Consider the following 12,781-nt stretch of genomic DNA (forward strand, 5'->3'; position numbering starts at 1 on the left):
AAGCAAAAACATTTTTAGCTCTTGTTTATAATAATCAGCACTATGGAAGCATGATGATCATGTGAATTTTGTTTTTGATTGAAAAGGAACTGGTGCCCTTTAGTAAAAACATGGCCTTATAATTTTTTTTTTTAGATCTGTATCAAACGTTCAGAACTATATTAAACTAAAATGCAATACAGTATACTGTACAATACAAAGAGAGCTTGTATGAGGGTAGGTCAAAAATTATTCGCATTCTGATTTATGTTTATTATTTATGTATATTACCATTTTCTGCTTAGACAAAAGGCCTCCAGTAGACACTAGCTATTTTTTGTGTATATTCAACTAGACATTTAGAGGCTACAGGAAGTGTTACCATATAAGGAATCAGGAAGTACAGGACTGTATTATGTCTGTTTTATTGACACAGAGGCATGGGAAAATCACATATAATATAACCTTACAGGCAAGCTTTCTTAAATAGTCTTCAGGAATAGTTCTCCACGCTTCTTGAAGGACAGAATGATCCCACACTGCTTCAGTAATGTTGAGATCCAGGCTTTATGGAGGCTAATCCAAGACTGAAAGAACTGCACGGGCACTGTGTTTGGAAGACTACATTAAAAATACATGATACAAGTCAGGCTTTTTGGAAGCAAAATGTAAAGAAATGAGGGGTGGCCAAAGACTTGTGCACAGTACTATACCTCTCTCAACATGTATGTCGCAATATAGTGTATGTTTTCTCCTGCATACCAATGCTATTATCCTCTTATGCACACTTTACAATAATGACAGTGGTCTTGTCCACAGTGTTCATTACTGTGGTTCTGTATTGCATGCATTTATATTGGACTTAATAAATAAAAGGTTTTCCCCCACATTAGTTAGAACTCGCTCTTTTAATTCTAACTTAGTTTCATTCATTGGAAGACCCAAAACCAGTCTCAGAAAAATTTCTGTCTGTTTGTCTGTCCAGTCAGATTACAACAATTACATCACAGCTCATAGCATCTAGCTCTTTTTAATTACATTTTTTTTTTTTTTGCTCACTCATTTGAGCACTTTGGCCTCGAGGTGGGCATTGGTACTGTATATGCCTCGCTCAACAGAGCCAATTAACACAATAAAAAAATAGGACATACACTACACCACATCAGAAATTATTATGCAAATTGGATGTAAGTGTCATAAACATTAAATGTTTGGTTTTTAAATTAAACTCATAGATGGTATTGTGTCTCAGGGCTCTTTTGATTACAAAAATGAATCTTAAACACCTGTGATAAATAGTTTGCCAGATGAGCCCAATTAAAGGAAAAGTACTGGAAAAGGCTGTTCCACATTATTTAACAGGCCACATGTTTCAAGCAATATGGGAAAGAAAAAGGATCGCTCTGCTGTCGAAAAGCGTCAAATAATGCAATACCTTGGACAAGGTATAAAAACATTAGATATTTCACGGAAACTTAAGCATGATCATCGTACTGTGAAGACATTTGTGGCTGATTCAGAGCACAGAAGGTTTCTGCCAGATAAATTCATTAGATTAAGAGAGCACCTGCTAAAATGCTGAGGATTGGAGTTGTGCATAAACCTACTACTCATGGTGTGGCCACCATCCTGCACTGTTGGTGCATCTCAAACAACTGCTGGACAGAAGTTATTGTTTTGGTAGTAACTTCATATCTGCCTGTTTAACCTGCGTCATACAGTAAATAGATTCAAAATGTTAACCAATAGTAATGTGCCTGATTTAAGAAATCTACTTTAGAAGAAGCTACTAATGAACTACTTAGTAAAACAAACACCTACACCAATAGATATTAATTAGAAAATCCAAACTAGTATTTTCACTGGGATTACTTAATATTATTACCGCTGAAATAAGCGAGACACTGCATGAAGCTAGGTTGTTATTTGTTTTATTAGTTTATTCAAAAACTACTGTATCATTAGTATAATCCAAATCTTCTAAGCAGAAAACCTATGCTTGTATCAAAGATCAAAGGGGTTTAACTTAAAAATCTTCACCTTTCATTTATTTAGTAAATGGCATTGTGTCCACATGTAGTCTTGTGGTGGAAATGGAGCATTTCAATTAAGTTTAGCATCAGGTGTGTCTGGTTTGGATCATCAAATGTATGACCATGATAGGAGGACGACAGCTGATCCCCTAGCACTCAGATTCTCTAAGCAAACAGATGGGCTGATCACAAACTCTAAATGTATTCACAGAACAGTGTGAACAGTCATGTTAAAATTTAAGTGCAATTGTTTCATTTAAAACAGACTCAGTTAATGCTTGTTTTCCAGAATGTGATAAGATCATTGGACCTTTAATGCAATTTATATTATTTAATTATGCCAGCATGTATTATCAGGCCATATTCAGTCTTAAAATTATGCTGATATATAATTTTAATGAATTTCTCCATGCATGCCCTTTTCAGTCTCTCCAAGCCAACTAGTTATGAATATTTATAAGCACAACTCAAGTATCCATTAACATTCATTATTTGGCCCATAGTAGTCTTAAAGTACAGTGCTTAACTGAATGACACAGTGAGGGGTAGCAAATTATTCAACAGTACGGTTGGAAAGAAGACAGTGGTACGTTTATTACATTTTAGCAGCAGTCCACTTAGTTACATGAATCAGCAATGTAATTTTAGCTTTTATTGATGTAATGAGGTTAACCTTTAGCCTATCACTGACCCTTGTATTGCACATCGCTGCCATCCAAAACCCCAAACTCCCAAAATTTTGCTCCACAACATACTGTATCACTGCTGAACCAGACTTGATTTTTTGAGGAGTCCACTTAACTAAAAAATGCATCATGTGTTCAGCAATACAAGTCGTTTATCACATCACAATCACAGATGGTGTCTAACTCAACAACAGACCTGTCTTCAAACTCTCTCCATTTGTTTTTGGAATACCAGTTTTCCAGCACTGAATCTATTTGTGGGGATCCTTCACGTTTACATAGAAACTCTGAGCTTTAAAAAGTTGCAGTTTTCATAAGTAATTATTTATTGACCTAACATAGTAAATGTGAAGTTATAATTTTATTGTGGCAGGTGTACCCTGTGTTACAATCAATAAACCTTTGGGTGTTCTATTCATTTGAATGTATTTCTTTGCCAGTTTTATTCTGTAGAGATGTTAATTGTTTACAGCAGAGGGTTTACATTCCTCTCCTTTTCTTATCACACTGGTTACCAGCAGCTAAACACACAGTTTCTTGATTTAAACTTGTCTCCAAACGTGTCTCTAAAGCCATTCAGGAAAGTAAAAGGACAATGGGTTTATAGCTCAAGGACTTAATTTCATTAGGTGGCCAGAGCAAAGCAATTATTTTTTACCATAGCAGGGCAAAGCAACTTTATAGCAAGAAGAAATCAGTTCACAGTGGGTAAAAACAGCTCCACTGTGGGGCTACAAGTAGCTCCATGGCAGTACTTGAACAGATCCATGGCAGTACTAAAGCAGCACCATGTAAGCAAATGAGTATCTCTGTTGTGGCACTAAAGTAGCCTTATGGTGGCACTAAAGAAGCTCATAGAAGTATTGAAGTAACTCAAGGGTAGGTCGAAGCAACTCTGTGGCAGGATTAAAGCAGCTCCATTGCAGGTCTTAAGTTGTTCTTGGGTGGGATTAAAGCAGATTCATGGTTGTACTAAAATACACTATATAACCGAAAATTTGTAGACACCTGACCATCACACCTCTATGTGGGTTTTCCCCAACCTGTTGGAATATGTTTGAAGTCTGCGGTTGACTAGGTGACTACAATGATAACATTGTATTAAGATTCAATTATATATCGCATGCACCTTACAGCACAGAGAACTTATTTTTTTGTATATCCCAGTTACTGTAGGAAGCTGGGGTCAGAACGCAGGGTCTGCCAGGATACAACGCCCCCTGAGCAGATAGGATTCTGCTGCTGGGGCATGAAACCTGAACCTTCTGATCAGTAGCCCAGTAACCCACAGCCCTAAAAGATTGAGCCACCACTGCTCCTGAGAGAGCCTGAACCTTAGACTGCTCGGCCATACTGACAACAAATAGCTCCCTTCTTTCCGTTGTTATTTTTTTCCTTCCTATCTATGTGTTCTTAATAATTTTCTATTATACTTTGCTTCTGAGTTTGATTTTACTTTTGTTCAATTTTGTGATTTTTCTGTTGCTTATTTTGCTTTGTTGGAGCAATTTAAAGCTTTCCTTGTATTGTATAGTTTGTGTTGCAAACTAGAGTTTTTGCTTTTGATTAAAAAAATCCTATGCATCTTCAATTTCCTTGCTCTTTTTCTAGTTCCATACATTTTTTTTCCCTCTCATGTAGTTCTCAATATTTTTTAGCTTTATTGACCAGGTCTATTACAATACGATCATGGCCACTGCAGTGAGGCCATGTAAATGAGTGTCAGTGTGTGTTCAAACATGACCGTACAGTCTACTGAAATCTTTAAAAAGGCAGGATGCTGCAGAGGGAGTGTGATGTTTGGCCTAGTGGTTGCAGAGCTTAATAGAGGCAAGCAGACCTGACAGAGGGTTGTCATAGCCACCCCTTCACACTCTGCATTTGGGAGAAAAAAAAATTAACATTTTGCTGTCACAAAATACATACTGATCTATCAACTGTTCCATTCTGTCTTGCACAGAAGTGCTCTGTGGCTGTCTCCCAAAAGCTTTGGCTTATCATTAGGCAGCTACATTGACAAGGTATTTGTCGAACATTAATAGAATTTATTGTATGATGTGTACAATTTATTTAGATTCTCAGCGTTTAGAATATCATAAGAAAATAATGCAGTAATTTGAACCGTTGGCATTTTGTGTCTGTATGATGTTTCCCACAGAGGTACTAGAGGGGAAGACTGCTATGCTCTTGGGAATGAGTCAGTGGAACTCTAATGACCTGGTAGAACAGATTGAGACTTTCGGACAGATTGACCAGACACAAGGTAAGAGCAAATGGACCTTGTATCAATTTTACTTAAGAGGCACTGCTGGAAATATTATTACAACACACAACATCAAATGCTTAATAACAAAAGAATATAGAAAAACATATTGTAACACATGGGATTTTAAGTATGAAAAAAAAGATTTTTATTTTTTACCAGTGACATTACAGTATGCCATGCTGTCACCCTGAATTAGTTAGAGAAAGAGCTTGCAGGACTATCCAATTACAAGGATAACTCTGTAGAACTTTAAAGGCATCTTGGTCACCTTTGGCTGTTTAAGCCAGCAGAAACTTACAATGTGTGGAATTTCGTTTACAAGAGAGAGAGAGGGAGAAATCAAAAACATAATGTGCCAGGGAGCACAGTGAAGGCACCAGTGACATTAGTAAGAGCAGGATGTCGTCGTCGTCCAAAATTTATAAAAGTACAACATGAAAAATTATGAGGAAACCTACCAAGAACCCTATGACAATTTTATAGGAGTTACAGTATTAGCTGTAGTACTGGTTGCTTACTGCTTGTAACAAAAATTTTTGGCTTATTGGGTAGGGTGTCTTGATACAGGAAGCATGTGTAACAATTTCTGATCTAATGAGACCAATGTAAAATTTTTGGGCATAATTCCAAAAGTAAAAAAAAAATTAAAAATAATAATAAAAACAAGATCACCCAAAGAGCACCAACCCCTGCTGCAGACTGTTTAGGATTGCATTTACCACGAAGGACTGTGAAAAACAGGGTATACCATGTTAATGGAGTGATGCTTATAAAAGAAAATCTCAAGAAAAGATTATTTCTATCTTATCCCTACTCCTAAAAGTAGGACCAAAATTACATAGCTCTGAGAACTTTTTGGTCCTACTCTTAGGAGTAGGGGTAAGAGCGATTTTTATCAACATTCTTAAAATAGGAAATCACTCTTATCCCCACCAAAAAGAGGGCAGGTGCTGGATTGATCGGTGGCCGCCCTATAGGGCGCACTGAATAACACAAACTGTTCTGGTGGAGCACTAATGAAATTAACATGTTTACGGAAGCGGTTGTCAGATTTTTTTCTGGAAACAATCAGATGATATTGCGCGAAAAAAGACCTTTAAAGGGGTCATACAGGCCTACATGCACTTTTTAAAGCTGTTTGGACTGAACTGTGTGTTAGGAGAGTGCGTACACAACCACTCTACGATGATAAAGAGCCGCCCAGTGGTTTTCTTTTCATTTATTACAATAACATCCCCCTTCTGAAATCAGGCCAATCACAAATGCCTGTCACTGTGACACCACACCACAAGAGGCCGCTCCTACACTAGTTGATTGCCACTGGTGTTTTAGCAAAGACCCGCCCCGAGTGAAAAGAAGCTGTCGGCCATTGTTTTTCGCCGCTGGAGCAAAATGGCGCCTAAGCGAGTGTGGTGTACAGTTGTTGGGTGTAATAGCGAAAACAGCAGTTGTCATTCACTACCGACATCTGAGCTGCTGAGGACGCAGTGGCTGTATTTAGTTTTTAAAGCTAACGTCCCCGCCGATTTACCTAAATGCGTTCATGTTTGCGATAATCATTTTTTACTAGACTGCTTTTTAAACGCGGGTCAATATAAAGCAGGTTTTACTAGGAAGCTGCTCCTAAAAAATGGATCTGTACTAACGCTTCGTGTTCCTGCTTCATCTTCACCAGGCTCAGTGAGTAATTTCTTTTTCTATGAATCTTTGCAGATCGCCTTTTCTAATAATCACGATGAATGCGGAGTGTAAATTAACTTATACTCTCTAGAACATGGTTATGGCTTCTTCTCTATGTACTGTACATCCGTCTCTATATAATTCCTAATCGCCCGTTTATAAAAACCATGGATTAAGGTGATTGTGTAGTTGCAAACTGTGTACGTAGTCGGAAAAATTTTTTATGCTTACCTTTGTTACGTTGGATGGTTTATAACGATGTCTGTCGAAGATTAAGAAGTCATGTAAACACATCAGTAAACACATCGCGTCCGTATCTCTCTCAGTAAGTTTCTCCGCTTTTATTGTTGTTGCTCACGGCAGCGTAACAGCCCGTTAATTCATGCCCATGCAGTGATGAGAAAGACAAATTGAGTCGATGCATGTCCATTCTTTTAATTTTTGCGTTGTCAGGATATTACAAACTTCCGCATAGGTGCTGTACTTAAATCAAACCAAAAACGACTGAAGAAAACAGGCTTAGGCTCTATATTCCAGCGTTTTCCAGTTTGGACTGCATTACCCACAAAGCACTGGCTCAGCAGATATCATAAGCATTTAAGGGAACATGTACTGAAACAGGTTGCTGAGAACAGAGCTAGTTTTTACCAGTTAAAAGTAGTGTTTTTTTACACAACCATTGAGAATTTTTAATTAAATATATTACAAACTTTTCATTAGGACCCTAAAGATCATATTAACATTTAATGAAAAATGTTTCTGGATGATCCCTTTAAAACATTTCCCAATCAGAAGCCATGGGTGGATAAAACCATCCACATCACCTCCTGTAACATGAGACTTGCCTCTGATAACATAGACTGGTACATGGAAATGTACCGTGAATCATACAATGTTTGCAGAGCAGTGAAGGAGGCAAAGCAGTGCTATGGGAGAAAACTAGAATCACCATGTCAGCCCAGTCAACTCTACTAGTCTGTGCCCAATGGTGTCTCAGATTCTTGTTCTTGGCTGATAGGAGTAAAATCGGTTGTGATCTTCTGCTGTTATAGCTCCATGTTCAATGAGTTACGAGTTCTGAGATGCTTTTGAGTGATCCCTGTCTATGGGTTCTTGCCTTGCCTGGATCTGCAAGGTGGGGTGATTTAATTGCATAAATGTTCAGGTATACAGTTGTTCTTAAAATGTTGCCAGTGAGTGTACATCTAATTAAATTAGTAACAGTAACTTGCTGTGGATATGAATAGGCAGCAACATGTCAGGAAGAAGTCCATACTGATTTGGGTGAAGTCTGCCTTGCTTAAAAAAGTAGGCCATCCCCAGAAGGTATCCCAGTTTTCAATATGATCCACATCTTTTAAGGCACACACTCTTTGAGCACAGAGAAATCTTTAAAGTACTCTCTACTATTGTTAAAAATGGAAAGTGGTCCAGATATTACTGTCTTGCATGTTAGGTTTTTTTTATGATGGTGTCATGGATGATTGGAGATTAATGATAAGACTGCATTTACATTTAGGCATTTGGCAGACGGTCTTATCCAGAGCAACTTACATTTTTTATCTCATTATACATCTGAGCAGTTGAGGGTTAAGGGCCTTGCTCAAGGGTCCACCAGTGGCAACTTGGTGGTTGTGGGATTTGAACCTGGGATCTTCCGAACTGTAGTCCAATGTAGTCTACAGTCAAGCCATATAGTCTGCATCATGGTGATTGGGGTCAGTTTAGTGTCAGCATTTTTTTAAGTTCTGTACTTCATATTGCTTGTTTACAGTGCTCTTCATTTTGTGACTGATTATATAAACAGTATAAAACTTATACTGGAATTTTTTTTTTATTTGATCCAATCATCTAAAATTTATTTTATTTTTTTTTACTTTAAGACTACCTTCTCTGTTGCTGCCGTTTTGAGTTAATAAATAAAAATGTTTCAGAATTTTTTTTAGGCATGTCTCATTTTACTGACTTTTGTTTGTGATAAAAATGGATGCAAAGACAGAATTTAAAATTGTTGGTCAGTTAACAACATCTGTGTGGCATGCTATCACCCTGAATTAGTTGAAGAGCTATGGACCTGTAGAGCATAAAATGGACAGTATGTCAACAAACAGTAGTACACAGTATGATTTTTTTTTTTATTTAGACAGGTATAGGGGAAAAAGGTGAATTGTAATTGTTCAGACATCATCTTGCACACTCATCATGGTATATTCTTAAACAACTTATACCTTTAGTACTTATACCCGAGATGTTAACTTCCTGTGTAAAAATTTTACTAATTGTGTCATTATATTTTGGAGAGGTTTGACAGTGTCTGTTTCTCTCTCTCTCATGCTGTTCAGATAGCTTATGCCGTGGCGACCAACCTAGGTGTATCCACCAGAGAAGCTCTGATGGACTGGATACCCTTGAGGTAGGTCTATCTCCAATATTATAGTCATGTTCAAAAAAATTTTTTCGTGTAAAAACATGTGATTGTAACGGGTCTTCATATTAGGCAAATAACACCTCAGACGAACATTATCATTTGACCTTGTTCACTATGCCATTATTTATTTATTAAACAAAAAAACCCTAAAAGGAAAAAAAATACTTACCCCTTACTGTATCCATAGGATTTAAGAGGGTAAGTTGCAGCCAGGTGCTGCTAATCATCAGCCCTTGATAAATTGATCATCAGCGGGTGTGCAGACCTCTACAAAAGCAAACGTTTTTGCAATTTGATGATCTTGAGCATTCAGGTGTGTGTTAACACAATGCCAAGCAGTAAAGACATAAGCAATGGTCAATCTGGAAAGGGTTATAAAATCATTTTCAAACAATTTACCGTTCAGCGTCCTACAGTGAGAAAGATCATTCAAAAGTGGAAACCATTCAAGATTGTGGAGTGGATGTCCAGAAACATTCACCTCTAGGTTAGACTATGCTAGCAATGCTCAGGGAAATACGAAAACCCAAAAAATCTCCCTACAGCCCCACTGAGCATGTTAAATGTAAAAATCCATGATAGCACAATTAGAATAAGAATGAAGAAGTATAGTTTGTTTAGACGGGTTGCCAGGAGAAAGCCTTCTCTGTCAGAAAGAACACTTTTGCAAACAAACCACAAGACTACTGGACTAATCTCCTATGGACAAATGAGACGAAAGGGGAGTTGTTTGGCTTTAATGCTCAGTGGCATGTTTAGCAAAAACCAAACAGCATATCATCAGGAACACCTCATACCCACTGTCAAGCACAGCGATGGAGGTGATTTAAGCTTTATTTGCAGCCAAAGGCCCTGAGCACATTACAGTCATGAACTCCTCTTTATACCAGAGTATTCTGAAGGCAAATGTAAGATCAATTCAGAATCAGAATCGGGTTTTATTTGCCAAGCATATTGTAACACACATGAAATTTGGTTCCAGCTGTTTGTTGCTGTCAAAGTACAGACTAACATAAAAAATACTGTACAAAAACACTTTACAAAGTACTTATACATCATTCACTAACTTTTTCTGTAGTTTTTACTGTTTTCTGCAATCTGTTCCTGTCCTGTTTTGTGGCTGCTCCAAACCAGATACCCCTATCTCACCTAAGCGGTTTCGCACGGTGGCCATAAGTACGATTCATCATGATTCACAGCGAGTTTTTGGCGCTGTGAGTACGTTTCCATCTTTCTGCGCGAAACATGTTAAACATGTATAATTTTTTTGCCGGTCCTCATGGAAGCTTGCGGTCCTTACAGAACCTCACGGAACGCCAGTGGAACGTCAGCAGGCAATCGCAGCGACTCCGGTGCACGCGGTGCCTAACTCATCGCATCTCACCATGAGTCAAACCGCATAGGTGAGATAGGGGTAAGACAGTGTTAAATGAGCACAGGACAAACTCAACGCAGGACAGACTCAATGAATGCAGTATAAAACTGTTTCAGCAGCTCCAGTTTTCATAGGTCCCTGGACAGTCGAGATGTTGAAGGATGTACAGTAGTAGAGCCCCATGTTAACTGCATTATCCACTAACCTGTTTGCTCAGTACCCAAACTGAAGGGGATCTAACAGTTGCTCTGTGATGTTCCTTGGATTGGCCAATACAAGTCCTTGTAGGACTTCTTGACTACTGCCGAGCCATAGGCCTGTATTCATTCAGACCTGTGATGGAGCATTTCTTGGAATTATGGTGGATAGTTTAAAGCATTATGGGACTTCACACAGCTGGAGTGATCTTTTGAAGGTATGTGTGAAGATCGGAGCCTCTGCAAAAGCTAAATTTTAGTTGAAATTGGGTCATGCAACAGGACAATGATCCAAAGCATACCAGTAAATCTACTATTTGAAATGCTGTGATGGGACATTAAGGGAGATGTGCATAAGCAAATGCCCAAAAACCTCAATGAACTGATGCAATATAATGCAATGTAAAGAAAGGGCAAAAATTCCTCCACCATGATGTGAGAGACTGATAAATTCATAAAGGAAACAGTTCCTTTAAGTTATTGCTGGTAAAAGCAGATATACAAATTATTTAATTATTGCGGGTACCCACATGTTATATATACACACTCAACAAAAATATAAACACTTTTATTTTTGCTCCCTTTTTTATGAGCTGAATTCAAAGATCTATAACATTTTCTACATACTCAAAAGACCCATTAATCTCAAATATTGTTCACAAATCTGTCTAAATCTGTGTTAGTGAGCACTTTTACTTTGCCGAGATAATCCATTCCACCTCACAGGTGTGGCATATCAAGGTGCTGAGTAGACAGCATGAATATTGCATAGGTATGCCTTAGACTGCCCGCAATAAAAGGCCACTCTGAAATAGAAATGGATATGCCACACCTGTGAGGTGGGATGGATTATCTCGGCAAAGGAGAAGTGCTTACTAACACAGATTTACTTAAGAGTAATGGGTCTTTTGTGTTTGTAGAAAATGGTATAGATCTTTGAGTTCAGCTTATGAAAAATGGGAGCAAAAATAAAAGTGTTGTGTTTATATTTGTATTCAGTGTAATGCAGTTTTATGCAGTTTTATGCAGTTTTTACTTTTTTCTGCAGTCTATATATATAGGCTGCAGAAAAAAGTAAAAACTGCAGAAAAAAATAATTGGAACTCACCTGCCCCCTCTTCCCTCTTCATGACTTGTACTCCACAAGAACCAGGAAATGGGCAGGAAAAAGCTCTACAGAACCCTCACACCCAGGACACAAGCTCTTTTACTTCCTGCCTTCTGACAGGTGCTACAGAACTCCAAAACTGTCAGACATAGGAACAGTTTCTTTCCGCAAGAAAACAAAGAGTTAATATTTATTATATATATATATTTTTAAGTATATAATGGCACTGAATTCTAATTTGTTTGTCTGAGGTGATATTTGCCTAATACTCAACAATCAAATGATTTTGATGTTTTTACACAAAAATAAGTACCTACCTACATAAAAAGAATTAAAAGAAGGGTACTTTTAACATGTTTATGAGGTATAAGGGGTATTATAAGTTGTATACATGTTTACAGGTAGTTCCCGACTAACGAACATTTGAGTTTCGAATTTCTTTTGATACAAATGGACCTCAGTTCTACTTCTGGTTCAATAACGAAAGTAGCTCACAAGTATTGTACAAAAAATAGACATTGTACACCAGATATCATTATTTACAATTATATTCAATATTTTCAGTGTGTAAGTGAATGTATAAAATGTCCAAAGTCCAATACAGTATATTCTGTGTATGCATCTGGGTTCAAAGAAATAAGTCGGTCACGTCGGTTCAATGAATCAGGCCAGGAGCAGAATGATAGAAAATGGTTTTTCTGTAAAGCTGTCCTGATGGTGAATAATCCTAATTTCTGAAAATGATCAACAAAACACTGTCTAAGACAATTAATGCATTTCACATTTTCTTAGGCGCGGTTACAGTTTTTGGCCACATGATGGCAGTGAGGGAAAGAGGACAGAGATTAAGTCTGTGAATTGGTATGCTTTACATTGTATGTTTGTGTCAAAGGCATATAAGACTTTTTGTCTGAGTTAAGAACAAATCAGACATATGAACGTGCCTTCGGAACAGAACTCGTTCATAAGTTGGGGACTACCTGTATTACAGTACCTTTGAACTTAATTAAATTTACATGTTCTGGATGT

General features: G+C 37.6%; 1 protein-coding gene across 4 annotated transcripts in view; it reads left to right on the plus strand.

Moving 5' to 3' along the window:
• pitpnm3 (PITPNM family member 3) overlaps positions 1 to 12,781 on the plus strand; it is a 64,730-nt gene that overhangs the window by 17,730 nt on the left and 34,219 nt on the right. For 3 of the 4 annotated variants that reach the window (XR_008361355.1, XR_008361356.1, XM_053507732.1), the window contains exons 3-4: positions 4,857 to 4,961; positions 8,987 to 9,057. Coding sequence is in view for 2 of the 4 variants with exons in the window: in XM_053507732.1 (XP_053363707.1) it covers positions 4,857 to 4,961; positions 8,987 to 9,057 (176 nt within the window). In the remaining 2 variants the exon portion in view is untranslated. Of the gene's footprint in view, positions 1 to 4,658; positions 4,720 to 4,856; positions 4,962 to 8,986; positions 9,058 to 12,781 lie in introns of all 4 variants that reach the window. The other variant, XM_053507733.1, reaches the window with a different exon arrangement.

Source organism: Clarias gariepinus, chromosome 11 (assembly GCF_024256425.1).
Source record: "Clarias gariepinus isolate MV-2021 ecotype Netherlands chromosome 11, CGAR_prim_01v2, whole genome shotgun sequence".
Classification (NCBI taxonomy): domain Eukaryota; kingdom Metazoa; phylum Chordata; class Actinopteri; order Siluriformes; family Clariidae; genus Clarias; species Clarias gariepinus.